Below are 26,362 nucleotides of genomic sequence, written 5' to 3' on the forward strand. Positions count from 1 at the left end.
TTTGTTCTTTGTTAGAACATGTCTGTTCATAATGATGCTATCACTTTATTTTAATACTGAATTATTCGTTATATTTAAAATTAATTTGTCATATTAGTGAACTAGCATCTTATGCCTAATGAATCTGTATTCATACACTCATAGATCTACTTGTAATTCTAAATACTGTCATTATTTATAAATGATGCTGAAATGTTATACTTTTGTATTTTATTAATGCATTGTGGAAGTATAAGCATATTATTACTATAGAAACTGGTAGTACTAATACCCAGCTAATCTTTCCATTATAGGATCATATATAGGCTATGACAAAAACCAGTTCATGGCCTCATGATTATTTACTTTATGATAATGTCTCTATAGGTATCACTATATTTTTGACACAAAGAAATATAAACCAATATAAATATAACTACATAATGAATTTTAGAAGAATTTTACATAGTGCCGTGATATCGTAATACCATGGTCCATAAAGCATGAATTTATGTACCATAATATTTATCTTGTTCAGAACCCCAAGGTAACACCATTGGTACTTTGTTGTATGTGAAATACACAATGTAAAGTATTCTAAAACCACAGCACACAATTAAGTTAAAAGTTAAATTAAAAAAATAAATGTCTTTAGACTTTGCGTTTTTGTTTGTTTGCACTCCATTACCCAGCCTCTGCCATTTTTAAATACAAAAACTTTTGCCTGATTTTACCAATAGTTTGTGCTTCTGCCTGTTTGTATTTTATTTCTTGTGTACATTTGTTTTAAATAATCATTTGGAACAGGCGTTTTGTCAAATTTGTTATAGTCACAAATTATTTACTTTTCATATTAAGCCGTTTAATATTTATTAAAAGTGTTCTTCAGTTTATTTGGGTCAGTGTTGCCAGCATTTCCTTGTTTTGGGGGTACCAATCTAAAACCTTATTTAATGCCCAAAAAAAGTACAGATCCAAAGGAGAAATACTGAAGTATCAATTTTCTCTTTAAAATTGAGTAAAGTCAACAATTATACTCAAGTAGAAGTTTCCAGAAACAATTTAAGTACAGTAGTGAAGTTTGAAACCACTGTAACAAAATATGACTAGTGCAAAGACATGAACAAGAACAATGTTTCACGAATTCAAAATTGTTCACGAACAAAAAATAAAAAGGAACCCTATAAGGGTGATCATAATATCAACCAGGACCATGCAAAAGACAACACAAAACTGTCAAAAGAGTTGTCAATTTCTTGACAATGTTTATTTATCACTAGTTCAGTTCTTAGCAACATCCTATTGTCACAGACAAAATACCCAACTGCATTCAACCTTTGTAAACACCATGCACAGAGCCGACCAAAAGGAAAATAAGATGACATTGGTTAGCCTCAAGAGACTACTAAAAGTGGCAAAACCTTAGTGTTCAAAGTTCAACCTCCAAAAAAAAAAAAAAAAAAAATTATAAAAAAAGCGCAATACAATTTTACATTTACTTTCAGTACAGAAATACACTAGAGAAGTTTACACGTGTAAAATGTTTGTTTCAATCTGAAATGCAGCTTTTAAGTGTTTTCTCATTGAAGATATCAGCACACTGCATTCTTGATGTAATACTGACTGATCAATCCCATAAATTCAGAACAGGCCACTTTCATCTCTTTTATTTGAGGTAGAATATTCTGTTAAAATATCAAAAATAATCATCTTTCTCAAAGTCTTTAATGTGGAACAATAAACAAACAAAAAAGCATTTTAATTTCTAGTGTCACAAACTTGGGGTCCTATTGCTGTAACATGTCTTTCAGCGCAATACACCACTGAAAGAAATAGAATATAGCAAGACAGAGCATAAAAGTGTGCATGTGCTTTAGTAAGACTTTGACACAAGAGTAGCACCAGATTAATACTGTAATCCACGATCTGTGGACTGACCAGTAATTAAGAGTAACAGTTTAATATCACACCCAATTTACCTCTCCTTCCATTATGTAAACATTCTCTCATCTTTCTGAGATTGAAGCACACACACTCGTACCATACAAACATTTAAATAATATCTAAAAAGCAGTTTTCTGGAGAATATGGAATATGAAAAATATTTAAATTGCAGATTGAAATTTAAGATTACACTGGGTAGAAAACTGATTGATTTGATCAAATTCCAACAAACGGAAGTAAAAGCTTTTGTAACGCACATTGACAAAACTGATGATATTCTTGAATAAAATTTTAGGCATTCATTTAAAATATCCTTTAAAATGGTTTCAGAGCTGTATGCTAGAGCCAATCATTTGGAATTTAAGATTTTAAAGGGACAGTTCACCCCAAAGTGAAAATTCTGTGATTTTATATTTACTCTCATGTTGTTCTAAACTCATATTATTATTACCGGTATTATTATTTTTTTTTAAAGATCATCCTTCCTGTTCTGTCAAGCTTCAAAAAAGTCTTCACTTCAGAATACATAGAAAATCAGTCCTGCAAATTTAGAACGACATGAGGGTAAGTAACTATGGCAGAATTTTTGTTTGGGGTGTGGGGGGGGACTATTTCTTCCAAGATCAGCCAGCTACAAAATATGGCTCCTGATGTAAACTAATGTGCTTCACAGAGAGGCTATACATTTTATAGATATGCTCTCATTCTTAATGAACTACACTACTGTGCATTCAGATATAGTGCTGAGAGATTATTCAAATGGAAGGATCAAATGTATAGACGCTTCTCCGTATTCTTGCTCATAGTGATGTTTTTCCCCATCAATAACATGTGCGTTCTCCAGTCTTCCCTTTTAAATAAGACTTGAAAAGACATGAGATACTGTAAAATAAGTAGAGCATTAACAAGTGTCCCAATGTGGTGCATGAGTCAGTCTATAGACCGTTAGATGCACACACATACGTACAAGAAAAGACTGTCAGCTGGACAAACGAGGCATTCTGATTGGCATATTAAGGCTGGGTGTAGGCTCCGAATGGTTGTCGAGCACAGTGCATCATGATTGGTGTGGTCATCTGATAATGATCAGATCCTTGCTGGTCCATGCAGAGCAGGAACACATTCTGATTGGTCCTTAAATGGAAAAATCTTGCTTGGTCTTCTTAAAGAAGGATCTGGGCCACGTAGGGCGAGTGTGTGCTGGCAACTGCTGCAAGCAACGGAATGTCACTGGACTCAATCCTGAAAAACAATTTAAATTAATACATTTGACAAGATGCAGTTTTATTCTCACACTTTCTGAATTTAGAAGACCACAATGCATGATGTTTGTTACAGAAACTGTGCGTTGTTTTGTGTATTTTTACAACTCCACAGTTAAGTGAGTTAAAGAAAAAGTCAATGTGACTTTTCCTGGCAATTCCAAGCTTATATCTCACAGTTCTGACTTTTTCAGAGAAATGGGAGATAAACTCACAATTGAAGAAGAAAAAAAAAAAAAGAAAAAAAAAGTCAGAATTGTGAGTTGCAATTTTTTTATTTTTTGTTTATTACGTGACGGAAACAAAAAGAAAAACAAAATGCAAGATGTAAACTTTGAATTTAGAGGATAAAATCTCAATTGAGATGTAAATTCAAAATCATAATTGCAAGATTGAAAAAAAAAAAAAAAAAAGCCAGAATTGTGAGGAAAAAAACATTTATTTTTATTCCATGGTGGAAACAAAAACAAAGTATTGGAGATGTAAACTTAGAATGCTGATTTTATATATAATTATGAGGTTTTTTTTTCTTTTTCTCAGAATTCTGAGAAAAAAAGTCTGAATTGCAATATCAACTCTTGCGAGATGTAAACTTGGGGGAAAAAAAGATAAAGTAGTTTATTATATTATATTATATTATGTTATATTATGTGGCAGAAACGGACTGTCATAATTACTGCCAATTCACCATTTTCATGGAATTTCGCTCACTCAAACTTACATCAAAACTCAAACTTCGTATAGGAAAGAAAAAGAACCCATTCACCTTATTTGAAGTCAGCGTACCATCAGAATGATTTGGGAACTGATATTTTAAGTCAAAAATACATTCATACGGTTGCTTCACGTGTAGGATCAGAGGCAAGAATTAGGCAAGTGTGCTCTTACCCCAGTGCCAGCCCCAGTTCTTTTACATGGACCCTGGTTTGTCCTCTTAGATATTCTGCCAAGGATCGACTTTTAAAATACAACTCCTGTAACCGGTCTTCCAGGTGCATCACACACTGAGATGTTTGCATACACCAACAAACAAACAAAACAACAACAAAAAAGTCAGAATCTGCACTACAGCTCACTAAGGTTTCTGCAAAAAAAAAAAAAAAAAAAAAAAAAAATCGTATGCTAATATAATTTAAAAAAAAAAACCCCAGCAATATTATAAAATATTGAAATTTAAAATCACTTATCTTACATTGTCATTTATCTTACAGACCACAATGCAATTTTTCCTAACTGATCCCAAACTTTGAGTGTAAATAAACGTACATAAAAGCATATTTACAATGTAGTGTAAAGCCTGTTTGTGTGTCTGCTAAGGGGACTTACAAAGTCGGATGCGATGTTGAGCGCATACAGCTGCCGAACTGATGTGATGAGCGTGTGTACAAGGTTGGACACCATCACATCCCTGCCCAGCCGCCCACCCTCACACACGCGCCTTTGACTCGTCACCACCTGCACACTCAGCCGGTCTGTATCCGCCACAATGCAAAGAGCCTCAGCCACTGGTTCATCCAGCGCTGGATGCTACACAAACACAGGTACACACTTTAACGTAGGGTATTTAATAAAAAATTAAAAAATACATAATTTTTAACTATTACATTGCAAGAAAATTAAAGCCTTAAACAAGAAAGCTAATTTAATTACTTATGCAAAACAAAAACTAAGAGACATTAAGAAAAAAAAAATGCAGCAAAAATTGTCACATGATTGTGACACTCAACATACATGAACCATTTACTATATGCAGTAATAACTGTAAATGTAGTTGTACTTACGAGAACAGTGTGTTCCAGGTCAGACATGAGGCACTGTTTGAGCCTGAGATCAGAACTGATGCCATGCAAGGCAAAGTCAGGCATGTACTGAGGACAGTAACCACCCAGCAAAGAACGCCCAAAATGATTAACACTGGCTCGGCTCTCTACCTGATAACTACACAGAAACAAACACACTAGGTTATTGCAGTCCTCTTCTTACTAATAAGGGCCAAAACTCAAACTTGACAGTGCTATCGGCCGAAAATAAATGCTGCATTAAAGGGATAGTTCACCCGAAAATGAAAATACTGTCATTAATTACTCACCCTCAAGTCGTTTCAAACCCGTAAGACCTTCGTTCATCTTCGGAACACAAATTAGGATATTTGATGAAATTCAAGAGCTTTCTGACCCTGTATAGACAGCAATGCAACTGAAACGTTCCCAGGTCCAGAAACGTAGTAAGAACCTCTGTAAAATAGTCCATGTGACATCAGTGGTTTAACTGTAATTTTACAAAGCTATGAGAATAGTTTGTGCGCAAAGAAAACAATTTATTCAACAATTCTTCTCCCCGAGTTACAGTCTTCCGCCATTTTGGAGAGTACACCAGAACGTAATCAACAATCAGCATTGTTTGTGTTTAGTAGAAAGCTAAATGAATGTTGAATGTAAACAACGCTGATCAAAGATAAAATATCTTAATTTGTGTTACAAAGATGAACGAAGGTCTTACGGGTGACAATTTTCTTTTTTTTGCATGAACTATCCCTTTAAGGTAATCATCACTTATTTTGGCACCCTTCTGATGAATATACAGAGTTTCAGGTGCTACATTATCATTAGTTTTTCTGTGCTAATAAAGATTTTCTCATCTGTTTGATGCTGTTTTTGCAGTCTAGTTTCACTAAATGGTCTTTTGAATGTTACCTCATGATACAACCACTTTAAATTAGTAGAGTGTACATTCTGAAATTAGTTTGCACTTACCTTGGTAGTGGTAACTCATATTCCTTTTGTTCAGTAGCCATGTACAGTTCTCGCTGTGATGTTTCTTCATCACTGTCACCTAGAGCACTATCTGAGCTCTCATTCCTCTGAATATCAGTCAAAAGCCTTTGATGTAACTTTCTGTCCAATCCACACCCCGCCCCGCTAAGACCCCCAGCTTGTCCTTCATTCTCCGTCTCCCTGGGACTGCCAATGTGAAACTGCACCCGATGCAAAAGAGGACTCTGATTAGCCAAAATGTGCTCTAATCCACCCCCAACAGAGTCAGTGTCTTCTCCAAAACATTCCTGTGCCATTTCTGTACATTCAGGCCTGACAGCGGATGATTCCAGACTGGAGGATGGATTGGTTGATTTTGTATCGGTCAAAAGGGTCTCATTATTTTGTTCTACAGAGGTGCCTGGGACAGATTCAGGGTTCAGTGCTTTTTCAATAACACATGCAGTGTGCTTTAATGGGTCTGGTTTAGGGGGAAGTGTTTTTTCAGGGGTGGGATCAGTGGTTTGAGAGCTGCAGGGATTGGCTGGATTGTCCGGATTCTTCATCTGTCCTTGTGGCTGCACATGCTCCTGCAGATCTGAGCAGCGAATGAAGTAGGACAGAATATACAAGACTCGCTGCACCAGTTCCCTCCTGCGCCCCAAAACCACCGTTCGACACACTCTCACTGGAGAGCCCAAAGCACCATACAGATCACCTAAACACACAACAAACAATGAGATACAGTAATAAACCTGGTGAAGAGTAAATGAAAAATGCAGGACTAGTAATTTAAAAGTTCCTTTTTGAAACATTTTTAAGAAAGACTTTTTGAATTTGAAAGTTCAAATAAGTCAAGTCGTTTAAGGAAACGAAAAAAAAAAAAAAAACCACAGTGAAAATGAAACTGCAAGTAGACCAGAGGTCTTAAACAAAAGATCTGGCTACTTTTGTGGGAAGATAAAAAATAAAATAAAAAATTTAAAGAACTTCAAAAGTGTAGCTTAATGTTTCATTCTCAAACAAATTATATATATATATATATATATATAAAATGTATTGATTTGATCATACCACCATACGTACTAATGCGTTGTCCCACGTGCCGTAGACTCTACATTCTTGCTTGAATACGGTATCAGTATTTGTAGGACTACACATTTATATTTTGTCCGCATTCTTACCTAACTGAGCCCACAGTGGGTTGTATGGGTGAGATTTTGCCAAAAGATCCACTGTCTGAGAGGCAGGTTTCTGGCAGGCAGATTTGATTGGTGGCAGGCTGCTGGGCATCACCGTAGGAACCCAGGCTAAGTGATGCGTAAGAACAGCAGTAAGGAGAGCTGATAGAAACCTAGAAGAAAATAAAAGGAATAGTTCAGAGGTGTCCCATCAGAACTAAACATAAGGCAATCAAGAGGAAGTTACTCATGATGACTGGCTGTCACACAGACACACCTGGCCAATTGTGTTTCCTGACACGCTTAGGATCAGTGATGGTGATGGAAACAAATAACTCATTTTCCAATTATCCCATTGATTACACAGTACTAGCAAAAGAACAGGGTTAAAGATTTGAAGTAATATTTTTAGTTGAAAGGTTAAAGATCACTGACTGGCTCTTGGCTCCATGGTCCATCAGCACACTCATCTCCTTTAGGAAGCGCTGACACAGCAGGTTTCGCTCGGTACTCTGGGATGTCATGGAAAGCCAGACTGGCTCGCTGATGCGGGGAGCCATGTACAGGTTCCACACCGTCATCCTACATCCAACAGAGAACCAGATGAGACTCAAACCAAAGCATGAACGGACTCATATCTCTCAAACTTGAGGGCCTCTATAACAATATCTTCTGCACCAAGTTGGTCATGAATCATAAAGTGGCAGAATAAAAAAAAAAAATAGTAATAGTAAACTGAAGGTTAAGAGATCAAATATGCACAAATATACACAAAATGTGATTATTTCAGCACCTGAATTCTCCCAGTGCTTCCATCACTCGACACAGATAGACCTGTACTCGCTGACTGGACTCTGCTATCCTTCTGCACAAAATCATTGCCTGAAAAACAAACCAACAGTTTGAACTCGGAGGAAAAGTTTAAATTTCATTTAAAAAGAAAAAAAAAAAAGACCCATCACAATTTTAATTCAGGAAGTTGTTTTCAGCATAAATCTCAATTGACGTACATGTATAATATATAATAATGAGGACTGTAGAGAGCATGCCATTTGGAAAACAAAGCCAAAATCTGGAAATTAAGCAATTTAGAAATCCCGGCCAGGACATGTCCAGAAAAAAAAAAAAAAGACGTAGGGTCACCCTAGATTCTGCATTATGGCTGTACAAAAATGTTTGCTCTGACCCACCCATATAAACAGAACAAGTGGGGAAAATATACTTTTCTGAAAGGAGGGGGAAAAAAGTTTTTTTTTTAACATATATATATAAAAAAAAAAAATAGTATTGCAACAGTAAAGACAATTGCTCTGTTGGATGTGGAGTCAAGACATTTACAAATGTGACTAAAAGATGAATATGAGACAAAACTACAGAATGTCACATTTTATTATTGGGTGATTCAACACACCGATGTTTTACCAGCTAAGAAGTTCAGCACTTTTAGAGTTTCATTCCTCTATATGGGAGCGTAAGTATTGGAACAGTTGCCTCACAGGTCTTTCTAAGTGATCAGCTGTGTCCTGTTGCATTAATTCTTCAGATATTAAAAGCAGGGAATGTGTCGTATCAGTTATATCCATTACTTCTGCATTCTGAATCTTGCATTCGATGATGACACACACAAACCCGGATGAAGATGAGGGAGCTGACTTTGAGAGAAAAGCAAGCAATTTGGATGCTAAAAGAAAAAGGAAGTCAGTTAGAGCTCTAGCAAAAACAAAGGGCATGGAGAAATCAAGAGTTTGGAAACCACCAGCGACACCAGCAACCAACAACTACCCGATCGGCTGAGAAAACAACAGTAGTTGATGACAGACAAATCATAAAAGCTGTGAAAATGAACCCTAAAAAACGTGTCTGTAAAATCACCAACAACGTCCAGAAAGCTGGGGTGATGCTCTGACAATCTACTGTCCTCAGGAGACTTTGACACAGCAAGATACAAACCTCTAACCAGCTCCAAAAATAGAAAGGCAAGATTAGAGTTTGCAAAAAAGCACAAATATGAGCCAGAAGAGTTTTGGAACTGTGTTTATGGACCGATGAGACAAAGATGAACCTTTATCGAAGTTATGGGAAAGTAAAAATGTGAAGAAAAAAAGGGAACTGCAATGATCCCAAGCATACAGCCTCATCTGTAAAACATGGTGGAGGGGGTGTCATGGCTGGCTCTGGAACAGGCTGTCTCAACTTTACTGATGACTTAATGTTTGATGACAGTAGCAGAATGAATTTGGAAGGGTACAAAACCATCTTGCCTACCAATATTCAAGAAAATGCCACCAGATTCATTGGGAAGTGCTTCATATTGCATCAGGACAATGACCCAAAACACCCTGCCAGTTCAGTCAAGGAGTTTATAAGAGCAAAGAAATGGAAAGTCTTAGATTGCTCAAGTCAGTCTCCAGATTTAAATCCGATTGAACATGAATTTCACCAGCTGAAGAGGAGAGTAAAGGTAGAAACTCCCCAAAACAAGCAACACTTGGAATTGGCTGCATTAAAGGCTGGGAAAAGTATTTCAAAGGATGAGACCAAGAGTCTGGTGATGTCTATGGGTCACAGACTCACTGCTGTGATTGTGTGCAAGGGATCTGCAACTAAATAATAGCTTTTAATCTTTTATATCTGCCTTATGTTCAACTGTCCCAATACTTATGCTCACATCAATGAGTGGGATGAACTCAAAGTGCTGTTCTTTTCATTTGGTAAAACATGCATGTGTTGAACCAGCTAATAATAAAATGACATTCTATAGTCGTCTCATATTCATCTTTTCATCATATTTGCAAATGTCTCGACTCCACAGCCAACAGAACAATTTTGTCTTCACTCTTCCAATACTTTTGGAGGGCACTGTATAACATTGTTGTATCAATTTGTTTGGTCAAAACTGGTTAGACAAATCACTCTTCTGCACTTTCACACTTACCCTCTCGATGGCAGTCTTGAGTTTGTTCATGTGAGACTCAAACAGAGGAAAGTGGGAGAAGAAAAACTCCTGAAAATTGTGGTTTTCCTCTTCTCTCTCTGGTAGGCTGATGATGATGCTGATGGCAATCTTCTTCCTCCGGATCGTCGCAGGGTTGGAGCTGCAGCTCTCATCAGACAAGCTGAACATTTCTTCAGTGTTCCTGATGCACAGACATACACAAAAACATATCTAACATATGCATTTTTCATCCCTTACATTCTTACACTTACAAATATTCATGCTTACCAGCGAGGCATGGGGCCATGCTGAAGACTGGTGGCCTGGCTACGGAGCCATCGCCGTTGATAACTGCTGGCACAGCCACTACTGAAGGAGGATCCAGGTGATGGGAGGGGAGTGGCCAACAGACTGCTCAGAGATGCTGCAGAATGGAAAAGTTGGAGTTCACAGGCAACATTTATGAGGCAAATAATACCGGTCAACTAATATTTTGTGTATGTGCCAAACACAAGTTAAATTAACTGTTTGGAACAGATTTTGGGAAATTTAGCATTACATCACTTGCTCAGCAGTGAATGGGTGCCATCAGAATGAGCGTCCAAACAGCTGCTTCTGACCAAAATGCAAGTCCACAATGAGGCTTTCTCCAATGATAAAAAATAAATAAATCCATGCCCTGTTGTCCTCTCACATCAAAATCCACTGACATTTGTTTAGAAGCTTGTAAACGCTGCTCGAATCAGGCATATTTCTCTCCTGATTCAGACCAGACAATTTTCACTGGAGGAAGCAATATAACAGAATTCATATTTGAGCTATAAATAATTTGAAGGCAGTTTGAGGTAAAAAAAACTGCTTCAAGATGGATTTGTTTCTTACATTCCAATGGCACCCATTCACTGCAGACGATCCATAGCTTTGATGTAATGCTAAATTTCTCCAAATCTGTTCTGATAAAGAAACAAACTCATCTACATCTTGGATAACCTGAAGGGGAGTACATTTTTAAAGCTGAACTATACCTTTTAAATGGAAGCAAATAAAAAAGTACACCAGATTATTTACATTTATACAAACATTTGAATTTATCCAATATTTACACAATTCACACACAAACAATATTTGTGAAAAAAGCGAAAGCAATCATTTTGTCATGATACATAACTGATAAATGGCCTGTATCACCCTGATATTGTCTAAATCTAGAAATAAGACTATGCATGACTTTAGACATCACAATGTACAGTATGAAAAATGTATATGGATTTATTTCTATATTTGATAGCATGATACAGATATTGTGTCATGTTTATAGCCATCTAAATAATAACATATCTGGTTTAATAATAGCACAGAATGTAAGAATGAATGCACAAATAGTACACTACCATTCAAAAGTTTGGGGTTGCCAAGTTGTTTTTAAAAGACGTCTCATATGCTCACCAAGGCTACATGATTACAGCATGTATTTGAAACAGAAATCCTTGCTAAATAAAAATATTTATTTACTTATTCAAAAATAAGATTACTACTCACCCCAAACCTTTTAACAATAACGTATGTTCAGTGCCATTCACCTGCCATGCTTTGGGCCAATCTGAAACTGCATTAAATATGTTCTGACTTTGTCCTTTATAAATGTGTGCATACCCGATCGAGCGATGCCACTGTCTCCATCCTCACTGTGTCCTCTGCTTGGCATGTCCACTGGATTACTGTGGGCTAGAAAAACAGAGTCATTACACCCTCACATTCAACCGCATTCTGAAGAACGTTAAGAAGTGTCTGCATTGCTTCACAGTGAATGATTTGATGAAGGTGTTGAGTTCCCAAGCCCATTTCAAAAGAGCATGCAGGTTAGTATCCCACAGACACACACACCAAAACACCTGCAGAAGTGTGCACCCATCTGAAAACACGTAGTTAACCCCATAACCTAGAAACCTCGCAGTCCCATTCGCAAAAATGATGCTGACCCACAATGACGCTGACTCTATTCACACTTGGTGCTAACATCCATTTCAGTGATCCAATCACAAGTGCACGGTGCTAAATACAGATGTGAATAGGGTACAAAATATTTCACGATCTGATCACAGGAGATGCATGTCAACTGTAGGTCTAAATAACATTCTGTCTTTGCTGTTGTGACTGCATCACCAGAGTATGTTAAAACCAGGTGTAAAACAGGACCGGAGGCAGAGGAAGTGCATTATGTGAGGGGCCCGAAATCAATTAATGGCTAAATAGAGCACACAGCAAAAAAAACTAAAACAAACCGTGTGCATGTGAGATCAACACATGCTCACGCGGCTTCAGCATTCCACACAGACCTGCAAAGAAAGATGCGCTCCGAGCCAGGCAGAGCAGAGGAGCGCTAGGCACACGGCAGACTCCTGAAAAGAGGAGTGGTATATGGCCACATTGAGAAACAGTATGTTTGGGTGAAAGTCAGAGAAAGGCTCAAGATAAACAGATGAAAGTGCTGTTCCAAAATCTAGCAAGCTACCATGCTGCCTACATAGGCAGCTGCTTACTAAGGCAGCATCCTGAACTAAATGGAACCTCATTAGGGACTAACAAGTGTGCTGCAAGGATGACGCATTTTGAATGCCAACACCTGGAAACAAGTTAGCATTCTAGCACTTCTGGGTCCATTATCTTGAAGTCAGTGGGTTTTAGGTTAAATGCCTGAAATAAGTTGTGGTCAAGTATTTTAACATTTTTCAAAATGCATCAGTAATACCGTACTTTATTGAAGCTTTTACTTGTAAAATAAAAGACAAAGACATTTGCTAAATGAGACTACAAAGGTTATCAGGGACATTAAACATCAGCACACCAAACAGCACACCAAACAGCAAAACTCATCTACTCACTAGTCTGCTTTCACAGCCTCACTGTTTTTATAAATCACACTCTTGCAAACTATTCAAGTCAATCTTTCAGGAAAAATGTTTTTAAAATACAGACTGAGAGTTAGCTTTTCACTTCTGGCAATTACATTTAAAAGGCATAGATCACCTAAAAATAAAAATGACCCTATAATTTCCAAGCTTTATAAATGGCAGTGGTCCAGATTTTGGTACATGAAATCCTGCCATAAAACAGCATGAATAAGATACCTACCTTTTAGAACGCCCTTAGTAGCTTATGTACAGCAGGCACTCGGCAGGTCACTAGGTTTTGGAAAACAGTGTGCAAAAATGACAAAAGGAGGAAGAAAGTTTGTACATATCTTACCTATGCTGCTGGCGTGACTAGGAAACGCTTGGCTCATTGACTCAAAACTGTCTTGCAGCCTGTAAGAAATAAAATGGAGACACAGAGATCGAGAGCAGACTCGTGTAGCAGCAGATCACAGATGACAGGAAACATGACACGTACGTATTTGTACTTCCAGAGGTGCTGCTTCCAAACCGGGTAGAAAAAACCTTACTGACCATCAGCTGTGGTGGAGACCTGTCAAATACAGAGCAACAAAATGTTATCACATACGTCAATAAGGTCCTGATTCCAGCTAAATATATTATTTGCACAAAATACTCACCGAATGTGGTGAATTTTAAGAGTTGAGCCCTTATAACTCATGGAAACTGAGCCAAACATCATTTCTCCAAGCATATTCACGTCTGAAGCCGGTCTGGTATACTAAACATACATAAGTCAAAAGTGACAAAAAATATGCATGAACACAGTGTATGCTTTAACATTTTTTGAGTGATAAAGTTCCATGATAGTGACTAAAACACAAACCTGATATGTAGGAGGCTTGTCTTTCTCGCTTGCTTGGCTGCCGATATGGCAAGCACCACTCCGGGTGGGGGGAGTTTTGGTTTCATCGGCAGTCTATGAGATAAAAGAAACAATTGGTCACAATTGTATTCTTCAGGTCATTACAGAATCAATTAGATTATAGAATCAATTTGATTGGATTAAATGTGTACCATTTATACATATTTAAGGACTAATGTTAGCTTCTGTTTAAAAGTTTGAGGTCAGTAAGATTTGTTCTTAGAAATGAATGCATTACATGTATAAAAGTGGCAGTAAAGATGTTTAAATTGTTATAAAAACAACTTTCAAATAAAACATGTAATATCAAATAAAATGTTCTTTTAAAACTTTTTTTTAAAAGAGGCCTAAAAAAAAAAAAAAAAAGTCACCGTTTCCAAAAATATACTAAGCAGCACAGCTGTTTTTAATACAAGTAATGAAATTATTGACCACCAAATCAGCATATTAGCATTGTTTCTGAAGAATCACGTGACACTGAAGACTGGAGTATTGGCTGCCAAAATTTCTTGTGATGGCAAAGCGGAATAAATTTCATTTTAAAATATTAAAATTAGTGCTGTCAAACAATTAAATCGCATCCAAAATAAAATAAAAAAAGTTTGTTCACATAACGTGTGTGTGTGTATTTATATATACACATAATACATATACACAGTATACATTTTGAAAATATTTACATGCATTTACCTGTATATATTTATAGTCATGACTTGTATAAATATTTCTAAAATGTAAACACTTTTCTTAAATATATACATATGCATGTGTGGTTATTTATATAAACAAATATAAACGGTATACTCAAAAAAAAAATTTTTTTTGGTTGCGATTAATCATGATTAATCGTTTGACAGCACTAATTAAAATTGAAAACTTGAGACTTCTTTTAAAAACCATTTACAAAAATGTTTCCATGTTTACTTTTTGCTATATCTCTGTACAAATGAGTTAAAAATGCCATCAAGTCATCAAAAAACAATTTGATTATCTTAAATCTAACCTACAGGTCAAAACACTATTTAAAAATCTTGGCAAATAATGCTAATACAAACGAGAGAAATTGTATGAAAGTGTTTTCAACGGCAATATTCCACCATAAGACACAATTCAATAGGAATGCACACGCGCGCACACACACACACTGTTATTCTGTCTCTCTCTCTCTGTGTGACAAAGGCTGAAGAGCTGAATAAACAGACCAATCATGTGACAACTTACTGACAATAAATCACACTCTGTTCAGAGAGAACCAGAGACATTCAATAACTGTATAGATGGGTTGACAAAATCAGCTTTGATTTAATATTACAGTGAAAATATAGTAGGAATGTTGTGAAGAAAATAGTTTCCACAAGAAAACACTTTTGCAGTAAATAATTTTGCCAAAGTCATAACTTGACTTGTTTTTGACCATCTTCCTCCACATTTGAAAGGAGAACCCTTTTCTTTGTTAATAGCCTTTTTGCAAAGTCTTGTGACACTATCATAAAACAAGCTGTGCAGAAACCATTAAAGTCAAACCGTTGTAAATGAGGATTTAAACTTCAGCTGAACATTCCTAACGATAAGATTCTTCAGAAGGACATGCAGAGCTGCAGGTGCCACACAGTCAGGAACAATTCAAGGTTTTCCACATTTTATTCTTATTATAGAAACTGTCCCATGTCTTCCTTTTCACCTCACTGTGACTAAATTGCTGTCTGATTTCTGTCTGAAAGTCTGATTTCTGAAAGAACATTCTGAAGACATGACCCCCTTAAAACACCCTTATATACAAAATTGATATACACACACCAAAACTTCATAAGTCAGTAAACGGTACCAATCCAAGATACAACCCACACACACACACACACACACACACACACACACACACGAGTGTTAAACACTCTGACCCAGTTAGCCGAGCAGTCACACCTGTCATGAGATCCAAGCAAGCTGGATTACAGAGCATGTGACTCCTCCCAAAACAGTGCTCAAAGACACCCCCACACATACACCACATTAGCAACTTACCGGCTCGGATGTGTCCAGTTTATGTATTGCTTTGGAGTCAAAGAGAACCTGGCGTCCTCTTCTCTCACAGTCTTGATACACGATCAATCTGATCTGAGCTAGATCAAACTCCGCAGATGCCCAACTAAAAGTGAGAGAAACACAGATCACGGTGATCAAAACATTCAAAAAGAGAAAATAATAGGCTACTTGCTGTACAACTTCTATGGTCCGTCACAAAAAAAAAAAACACAGGCTTCTGATTATTTGAAAATGACCAACTTCCATTTCTATAACAAATAAAATAAGGGCAAAAAAAAAAAAATAAATCAATTAAAAAAAAATCAAATCAACTGGAAATAGTTCACTTGAAACCCTCTGTCAGTACTTATTCACCCTCATGCTGTTCCAGTTTGGGGTTGGTAAGATTTGGAGTTGATTTTGAAAGGTGTCACTCAATCAAAAAAAGAGACACATTGAATACACTTTAAAATGTATTCCTATAAATGGAAAGCAGAAATTTTAGCAGTCATTACTCCAGTCTTCAGTGTCACATGATCCTTCAGAAATCATTCAGATATGCTTTTCTCTCATTTTCTGCTCAAGAAACATTCATCAAAGTTGCTGCCTAATATTTTCATGGAAACTGCGACAAATGTTTTCTAAATTTTATGATTAATAGAAAGTTTAAAACGACAGTTTTTATTTGAAATAAAAAAATATTGTGTTGAAGTCTTTCACTACTTTGGTCAATTTAATCCATCTTTGCAGAGAAAAAAAAAAAGAAAAGAGTTGATTTAATTTCTCTCTTCCCCCTTCTTTGAACGGTAGTGTACATTGTTTTTTTTTCCACCCACCCCCCCTCACACAAAACTATTGCACAGCTTCAGAACACTTGGAATACAGCACATGACTCGTTTGGACTATATTTATAGTGCTATAGTTGTCATTTCTGAGTTTGACACTCCCTGTTCATCATTCACTGACATTGCATGTAAAAGAGAAGCATGAACATTCTTCAGAATTCCTTTGTGTTGCACAGAAAGAAAATTTGGAGGGACATGAGCATGAGTAAACAATGACAACTTCAATTTTTGGGGCTAACTATTCCTTTCATCAAACCACAAAGCTGCAAGATCTTTCATTAAAGCAATACACATTTAATTGCAATAATACATTTTCTTCTCACAAATAGACATACCCTACCTGCTTTCCATCCTGGTGTATGATAAAGTGATCAGACACTCATTTCTAGCCTCCAAGCACTACATATACATCCAAAATAAGTATGAATAACAGTCACAAGATGCCCAAAACTGGCCAAGAGAGCGGCGGAAGGCACAGAAAGTGGACCATTCACACAGTTGCATGTTTCTTAACATCAGAAGATCACCATAATCTAACAACAGGAAACCCAGGCACACAGTCTCCATCTCCTCCGAGCTCTGAGTGCACAAGCCACACAACACACACACACACACACACACAGTGTCGGCAGCGCCCCTTCTCTCTGATTGCGTAGATGATGCAGTGTGTTTGTTATATCAGTGTCCATGTGAGAGTTAGCAATCACTATGTGCCTGTTTGCGTTGAGTGTACAGACTTTGTATATGGATGGACTTCTTAGTGTTAATGTGAGAATGTGTGCATGTTAGACGATGTTGATCAGTCTTTTCTAACACAGCTGCTGAACAATACACTGCTATGCACAGGCTCTCTTTATCCTTTACACACACACTTACACACATTGAGGGCACAGGCTCCCTTTATCCTCTTCTACTGAGAATTTGCGCGAGTGTGTGTGTGCCAGTATATAAGAGAGAGACAGAGGGATGGAGGAAAGAGAGCAAGAAAAACACTTTCTTGGGGTGGTACTGCCACTACACACTGACAAACACACAGACCCTAGAAATTATATTAAGTGAGGACTAGTGAGAAACACAATGGTTTTCATACTAAAATAATCCTAGATCCTTAACCTAACCCTCACAGAAGCCCATTTACATTAGAGTTGTCAATTAGAAGCCTTTTAAAAAGTGAAAACCAGTTCAAATTATCCTAACAGATCAGTTTCAACAAGTCTTACTACATCTGTGAGGACATTTTCAAACATTTGGCCCTCGTGTGAAGCCACACCCACTTAAGTAATAATGATCCAGTTTTAAAAAGCAAAGAACAACGCCTCTTAATAAATTATGACATCCTTTTTGGGATTTTCCTGATACTTCAGGTCACATGAACAGCAACCGCTGTGTCATATGATCACTGTAGTACACTCATACACACACTGATTGACAGATAGAAACACTTAAGATGGGCTGATTGAAATCTGTCAGCACTCATTCACAAATTTTAAAATTCCTTGCATATTTGATGATCATAAATATTTGGACTAATTTGATAATGCTTTTACCCAGCACTAAGTGTAGAAAAATGGTAGTTCTAGTTAACTCATTTACCATTTTTACATTATTGCTCCCTCCAAAAATCAATTAGTGTAGAAAATCCACCAAAAAAAGGTCACACATCAAGCAGTTTCAGCAGCAGTTGAAGAAAACAGTAAAAGATACACTAAATGTACATGTTTATAATATATGTGCTAAACATTTTCTAGCATGTTCGTGTCAACATTACTGCTTACTCAAGATCAAGCATAAAAGGACTTAAACAGCACAGAAACTGCATCTGAAGTAGCATATTTACCGCAAAAATAATCAATTTATGGTTTTATGCTTCATACATCGTAATACAAAGAAATTACAGCTGAAATAAAGTTAAAAAAAGATTGAAAGCGATTTAAAATTAAATGTATACAAGTTATAAATATAGATATAAGAATCAAGTTAGATTTTATGAATATACAGGTTGAGCTGCATATTGTAGTAAATATTTTATTTTAGCAAATTTTTAACATAGAAGTTGAAAAGGTCACAGAGTCTGTTCAAAGCAGCCTAAACTCAGCTGTGTAACAATGCTTCAAGAACTGCTTCATTACTATACGTTTCACACGTGCACACGCAAAAAATACTTGGAGCAGAATCCTTTCATAAGCAAAGTAAAAGGTTCTGTATTGGTATAGCAGCCCAAAAAGCATACACACACACTCTCTCTCTCAGTGTACCTGTTCCATGAAGCATCCTCTGGAATGAACAACCACCTTGCATTGTTTTTCTTACGACTCTTAATCTTCATCTTCACAGATATTCCTCCAAGTACGCTACAGAGAGTGTGTGTATGCATGCTTGCACACACACTCATCCGGCTTCTCTAAAAATGAGTTCGTTCTTTGAGTAAGCACTCCAAATAAAACTACGTGCATTTAATCAAAAGAGAGAAAGAGAGATTTTTGGGTAGCATGTGTTCAAAGATTGGAGGGTTTCTACTTCCATCTATCTGATGACTGACTGAATACAGCTCAAACGTCACATGACTGTCATACATACACACTCACACACCCTCTCACCAGGCATGTGATCCAAACACAGTCATAGGATACTCTCACTGGCCAAAGTTGCATACCTCAGCAAACAAACTAACATGTTCCCTTTGCTAACACTAAGCATGCACATTGCAACAAATAGTCAGTCATATGCTTCCCTCACCCCCCACAAAGAGAGATGTAAAGGGTCACTGTGGAATCATTCCTCAAAAAAAGAAAAGAAATATTAGTTTTGAGATCATACCAGTAGCCTATTAAAAGCAGATTTATTTTACATTGAGTGGGTCTCCTAACGGGGGCAGACATTTTGAAATCACATGATGTTCTCTATACTATAGGTCTTGTCCAATAATAAAGGGTTTGAGATATTTTTACTGCAAATAGTGCATTTCTGGAATGGTATCAGTGACTAAATTTAACGCCACTAGGTGCACTGTTGTTTCTGTTTATACAACTATAGAAATTGTTTTCAGTAACTAAAAGCCGAAACAAAATACATAAATATCAGATTTAAAAAAAATTAAATGAAAATATGAAATGTCACTTTGGCAACCAACAGAAATAAATGTGTTAAAGTACTAAAATGAATAAAACTGAAGTAAAAGTTAAAACTAATAATACTTAAAACCAAACAAATAAAATGTCAAAAGCACATCAAAATTACTAAACCAATAAACTAAGCTAAACTAAAAATAAAAGTAATAAATCATAACATTAATAAATAATATAACAGTATATAAAATGACACTAAAACAACACTGACTAGGTGTTTGCATATATTTAGACATATTTGCACACTTCTAGGAAAGCCTATAAAGTTTTTTTTTTTTTTTTAAATATATAAAAGTGTCACACAAACAACACATATTTCTAATTTTCCAAAATATATAGCACCTTTTTCCAGAGAGTGCACACCATTTATTCTTTTGTCCAATGATCACACATATAAAAGTGATTCATGTGTCATATTTTGATAAACCCAGTGATTCTAACCTAAATCAATTTCAATGAGTGCGGAATTAAATTTGAGGTGATGCCACTTGTGGGAGATTCCTTTACTGTACTTTTCTGTTGTTTTGAATCTCCAAAGTAACACTGGAATCAATGTTTTACGTATTATCAGTGGGTAAGCAGTGTCACTTCCTTCTAGGAAACTCTGCTGATTAGTCGTGTGACCATGTATTTGGAAAGGGTTCAGTATGTTGCATTACTGCTTAAAAACGTATGTTAGCCAATTGCTAATGCAATGTATAAAATCATGCAAATTATTTGGCTTAAGACTTAAATCGCAGGTGTAGTTTAAAGTGAGTAAAAAGCACAACTAAAAGCAACAGAAGGTTTTTCCATTCACATGCAAGCATTACTAGCTATAGTCTGGTCTCACTGAAAAACTTGAAGTGGGAACTTGAAGGATTTGCAATCAAGAACTTACTATTTTTTTTAAAACTTGTAAACTTAGCATTTCCTTTTACAATTTCTATATCAAATTTTCACTCCCTGTCATCCCCAATGATTACTCCTAACATGAGACAAGTAGTGTCAGTAAACCACCTGACTCTTTCCCATAAAACCCCTCTTGACCCTCTCTGACTAGAGAAAAAAAAAAAACACCCACACAGCAGAAGCCTTAAATGCAGAATAGATGTACTCTCAAATAAACGCCTGTCAAAACTTGCAAGTGTTGTGCAAGCATAAATGCACTGAAAGAGTTACATAACACATGGACTTGGGCTCAGCTGACTGGACGCGCGCTACGCAGAACTCTGTGTCTGTCTGTGTGAGTGTGTCTGTGAGAGAGAGGGACCACAACACCATTACTTAACACATAGCTAACACTACGACCTGCAAGGGATGACACAATAAAATGGTGATCATAAACTATGATCATACACATATTTGCACCACCTACTGCAGAAAAAAACAGTTGTGTGCCACGGAGAGGTCTTGCAGTTTATAGCGCGTTTATATCCACAGGTGTAGTATTTGCTCGTGCTAACGGTCTTACCACTGCTCCGCTGCCGTCGAGCAGTCCCGTGCGCTGCCGCTACCCACGGCTCTCTTGCTGAAGAGCTTCTGCAGCAGCGTCGGCATGCTCGCGCGCTGTTTCTCACAAACACACAGTCTGGGATTCCCGTTTCCCCATCAGCGCGAGCGAGCGCTCATATCTCCAGAGCTCCATGCTGGAGTCATGTGACATCTGCAGCAGCTGAGCTGCGACAGAAACCCGCGGGCGCTCTCTGCTGAGGGGACACGGACTTACAGGCGGCACGTGCGGAACGTGCCTAGTGTTTTCTTCCCTTCCTTTCTACATTAGATCAGCTGTTTGCATTCAAAATACATAGCATTCGGTTTAATAAATTTAGTGGGTGATATCAATATAGAATATGGTTTAAGTATAGCCCATCAAATGTGGCCTAATGAATCAAAGTTGTCTTTTTTTTTTTTTTTTATAAAAATGGAAGTATAATTAGCCCTTGTAATTACAAAATATATTAATGAAACCGATAATTAATTAAATAAAAAGCTAGATAAAATGAAAATAAATTAAAAGAAAGTGAAATTAGAAAAATTGACGTTAAAAAGCTAAATTGTTTTTTATGAGGTATATTAAATCAGTGTTTCCCCAACCTTTTTTTCTGCCTCGCGGCAGTTTTAATATGTAAACGAAATTCCATGGCACACCACTAAGTATTATAAAAAATTAAATAAAATAATAATAATAATAGAAAAGGGAAAAGTTTTTTTTTTCTTCCAATAATTACACCGTGTCATCAAGTGACACTTGCACTTAATTTCTGAAAATCATACTCAGATGGAGTTAACAAGGTTTTTATGACCGAATGACAGATCTGTGTTTTGTCCATCAGTAGAAGGGCCGCATCGTTTTATTCCACAGTAACGCGCGTTAATGTAGCCTATAATCTAATTACTTTTCCTGGTAACGCAGTAAAGTAATGAGTTACATTTTAAATATATAGCCTATGCTCTTTAATAAATCACCGGAGAATGCGAGCTAAAATTTAGATGCAATGAAAGGTTGCCTATCAGATTTCAAAATGTTGCACTCGAGATATTTTAATATCACTAATAAAGTAAAAAATACATGGGGGAATCACCCTCTGCTGCAAATGCTGAAATTAATACGGGTACCCAGGGGCATAAATTTCATCTGACAGTAGGGGGGGACAATAAACGTAAAATTTCTCAAGAGCAATTTTTGAAGGGGACACAATTATACAGCCAAAATTGTACTTGTAAGGATAGCTACACAGCATGTGTACATAGCATGGAGACCGTGTTTAAATATGAGTTCATGGTTCACCACATGGTCATATTATAATTAGCCTATTATTTTGCGTCATCCATAGTATTTTAGGTTTCGTCTGTAACCTAGTACATCTCTTTCGAATTAATTCAACCGCATTAAACCCACTGATCTGCCACTTAACATCATATTGAATGAAACCCAACAAGTAGGTCTACAATATTAGCCTAATATCAGTTCACACATAGGCTTATCGCCGTGTTAGTGGTGACAAGCTATGGTATTAAGCTTGTTAACCTTATAATCGCTCATAGAAAATACATTGGATGTCATAATTTTTTTGTCATGACTAATTTATTAATGATACAGCATCAAATGTACTAAAGAGAAAGAATAATTTCACCCGATGTTTAAAGAGAATAAAATAGCCTTGACAGCCTACTTACACATAACTAACTTGCTCTCTCTCACCGGACTCGTGTGTGTATCGGTAAAGAAGGAAAGCAGGCAGTGGACCAAACCACTGTGAGGAAAGGGAGGGGGGAATCAAAACATTTCTAAACTTAAAACGTTTTTTTGCGTTTATTTTGTTTTACTAATCACACAATTATTTTAAGTATATGTCCATTGTATTATTTTCAATACACAGAGTCGCTTGTAATGATATTTTTAGGGGGGACAAGCCTCAGATATGGGGGGGGTCCTGTCCCCCCTGTCCCCCCCGGGATTTACGCCTATGCGGGTACCTGCTTATCTTTTGTTTTGTTTTTGCCTTTAAGTGAAATATTCACATTCTTCATTGGATCGTTTGCAGGGAAGAGAAGCTAGTTTATCGCTTCGCATGATAATTAGATTTCATCCCTTAAGTTTTGTAGTATTTCGTTTAAAATTTTGATCTGATTACCGTGAAAATCGTTTTGCCCGCTGCACGCGCGCTGCTCTTGCTTCAGCCATCATATGGTAACCCTGCTGGGGACCCACTCTCCTGGAAAGTTTTTTTCCAACCGGCTTCAGCACAACTGCCTGCAATTTTCAAGCAGCCTTGAGCTTGATTGGCTACTTCAGGTGTGTTTGATTAGGGTTGTAGCTAAACTCTTCAGGATAGTGGGTCTCCAGGAACAGCGCTGAAGGCCTCTGTGGTAGATAATCCAAATAAAGTGTTTGTTCAACAAGCTGACAGAAGTCGGTCCATTTCTTTGTTGGAAACATGTGAAGTAGGGTGCAGCAGGGCTAAAGGAGCCCCGGGGTAAAAGGCTCATTTGATATTATTTTCATCGAAACCACTAGATGGCACAAAAACGAGGCGTAGCACTTTCCAAAACATTGGCTTTTCAAGATGCACGTGTTTATTTATCTGATCTTTGACGCGATCGCGAGCAGCAGCGCAAATTTGATTCTGCGCTTACTTGATCTAATAGGCCTATTTGATGTTTTTTTTTTTTTTTTTTTTTAAATGTTGTAGATTTAAGTAGCAAATTAGAATCGGTAAAATGAATGCATATATTTTGAGACAAAGGTCTTCTTAACGATTTTCAATTTTGTTTAAGATAATTAAAGCAACAGTTTTTAAATAACAAAATAATATTTAAGTATGGTATTTGGGGCTAAAGGCATAGTAATTAACATGACAATTAATAGATGGCTGACTTTTCCATTTGTTGACATGACATGGTTAGATTTAGATGGTAAATATATTATGTTGGGTGTCCATATTAGAGATAATCACCATGTTTAGAATGAACCCATCATATTTAAAAACATGATATTAATCATATCATGTAATAAAATATCATTTATTGTTACTACTGTAAATATAAATTTTTTACTTCAATGTTTTCAGAATCTTTACTTTTTAAAATGATTTTATTTCTGGATTTTAAAAGATATTTTTATATTAACATATTTTAATGACAGTATATTTATTGAACAAAAATTTTGTCTTTTATTTTTCAAAATAAGCAGAAAATAGTACAAACTTTGCTAAAGTGATTTTTTTTAACAAGTATTAACTTCGACATTAAAAAAAAAAAAAAAAAAACATTAGCTGAAGTATTTGTATCAATATTTTTAATATATTTTAAAATGCTGGTTTAATGTACTAAAACAGTGATGATAAAAGACATACAGACGAGCCCAGAATATTAACGCAACTTATTGTTGTGCTTTCCTCACTTTAGAAAACCGTAATAAATGCTTATGCATTAAGAAAGATAGTATTTAAAGTTCATATTTTGGGTTCGTCAGTTTTTCTGCACACCATCCCTTAGCAAGGTGTGTACAGAATATGGTCTTTAATACTGTCTTGGTGCATCAGAGGAAAACGCTATGCTCACATTTTGGGCTTATGTGTATCTGCACATATGGGATTGCTTTACTTATCTTGCTGGATCTGTCTGCTGCTTTTGATAAGGTCAACCACCAGATCCTCCTGTCAACCCTATTGAGAAAGGGCAACGCAGGAACCGCACTCCAGTGGTTTGAGTCATACCTCTCAGATAGGTCCTTCAAGGTATCTTGGAGAGGTGAGGTGTCCAAGTCACAACATCTAGCTACTGGGGTGCCTCAGGGCTCAGTTCTTGGACCACTTCTCTTCTCTGTCTACGTGGCATCACTAGGTTCTGTCATTCAGAAACATGGCTTTTCATATCACTGATGACACTCAGCTCTACCTCTCATTCCATCCTGATGATCCGACGATAGCTGCTCGCATCTCAGCTTGTCTAAGACATTTCTTGCTGGATGAAGGACCGTCACCTTCAACTCAACCTGCATATTTATTCTCTAGCTGCTAGCTTTTCTTGTAAAACTAACACTAGCTTTCTTTTTTCTATTCTATCTACTTGTTTCTTATAAAAAATAAAAAAGACAAACAACAACAAAAAAACACTAGGTTTCTTTTTTTCTATATTCTATCTACTCGTTTTCTTTATTTAAAAAAATAAATAAATAAAAATGTATGTGTACTGCGTTACCAAGACAATAGCACTTGCGTGTTGTTGCTCTTTTGTTGGTTTTGATTGCTTCTAATGTCCTCATTTGTAAGTCGCTTTGGATAAAAGCGTCTGCTAAATTACTAAATGTAAATGCATGCTTTACAATTTTGTCTCACTATCTTGGTACCTTAAGCCTTATGTTTCTGTTCAAGTTTGCTAATTCACAAGCCAAGTGAGAGTCATACTCGCGAAGGTGATGTTAATTATTAAACCAAACAAAATCAAAACTTTCAAAAACAGCAATGCGATTTTTTTATTGAGTGACAGGCAGCGGGTCAATCGGTGGCATTATTAATAGATTTACTATCCGGCGTCTTCTCGTCGTATCCGCGACCTGCTTCCCTCGGGGTTTATAACGCAGAGAAAAGGCGAAAAAACATACTGCTCTGTCCAGTTTTCTCTCAGAACAAGTACCGGAGAAACTTTTGCAATTCTCCATGCAGAAAATCAAAATACTGCCCTAAACTCAGCGCGATCCTCTCAGTATGGCGGATAAACAAAGCAGTTTCCCAGAACTCAATATGGCGTGACGTCAGTTTATGGAAAAAAAAATAATATATATATTTTTTTTTTTTTCAGTCAATATTAAATTAATGAAAGAACTATGAGTTTCTCTTTGTAGTGTATTTTTTAGGTTTGATAACTTAAGTAAACTCGAATAAGTAAAGTAAACTTGAAAGTAACTTGATAGTAAAGTAATTAATCTGGTTACTTTTTAAAATGATTTTATTTCTGGATTTTAAAATATATTTTTATATTAACATATTTTAATGACAGTATATTTATTGAACAAAATTTTGTCTTTTATTTTTCAA

At 36.4% G+C, this 26,362-nt stretch overlaps 1 protein-coding gene across 6 annotated transcripts; it reads right to left on the reverse strand.

Annotated features, from left to right (window-relative positions):
- Window positions 1-1,228: 1,228 nt before the first annotated feature.
- fnip2 (folliculin interacting protein 2) lies at window positions 1,229-23,633 on the reverse strand. 6 transcript variants are annotated; one of them, XM_058784503.1, is made up of 18 exons: window positions 23,459-23,633; window positions 15,872-15,995; window positions 13,814-13,906; window positions 13,608-13,708; window positions 13,445-13,519; window positions 13,301-13,359; window positions 12,337-12,453; window positions 11,708-11,779; window positions 10,343-10,478; window positions 10,055-10,256; window positions 7,913-8,001; window positions 7,555-7,701; window positions 7,123-7,292; window positions 5,939-6,656; window positions 4,967-5,123; window positions 4,512-4,712; window positions 4,074-4,189; window positions 1,229-3,165 (listed from the first exon to the last, which is right to left on the reverse strand). In XM_058784503.1, exons 1-18 carry the CDS (start codon window positions 23,509-23,511, stop codon window positions 3,087-3,089), a joined length of 2,709 nt encoding a protein of 902 aa, XP_058640486.1. In that variant the 5' UTR covers window positions 23,512-23,633; the 3' UTR covers window positions 1,229-3,086. The 6 variants fall into 6 exon arrangements, with proteins under 6 accessions (XP_058640486.1, XP_058640504.1, XP_058640469.1 ...); XM_058784521.1 differs by lacking the exon at window positions 23,459-23,633 and adding an exon at window positions 21,295-21,550 and having other exon boundaries at window positions 12,391-12,453; XM_058784486.1 differs by lacking the exon at window positions 23,459-23,633 and adding an exon at window positions 21,295-21,549.
- Between the last annotated feature and the right edge of the window lie 2,729 nt (window positions 23,634-26,362).

The sequence above is a fragment of the Onychostoma macrolepis genome, chromosome 01 (assembly GCF_012432095.1).
Source record: "Onychostoma macrolepis isolate SWU-2019 chromosome 01, ASM1243209v1, whole genome shotgun sequence".
Lineage (NCBI taxonomy): Eukaryota > Metazoa > Chordata > Actinopteri > Cypriniformes > Cyprinidae > Onychostoma > Onychostoma macrolepis.

What these genes read in the sequence shown, in the direction of transcription:
- fnip2 (XM_058784475.1), bottom strand. Translation starts at nt 19,108, where the DNA reads ATGAGTGTGTGTGCAAGCATGCATACACACACTCTCTGTAGCGTACTT. An exon ending in GTTGATCTCACATGCACACG is followed by an intron (nt 11,780 to 12,336) that starts GTTTGTTTTAGT and finishes CTGTTTTTCTAG; the next exon opens with CCCACAGTAATCCAGTGGAC. An exon ending in GAACTGGGGCTGGCACTGGG is followed by an intron (nt 3,166 to 4,073) that starts GTAAGAGCACAC and finishes ATTGTTTTTCAG; the next exon opens with GATTGAGTCCAGTGACATTC.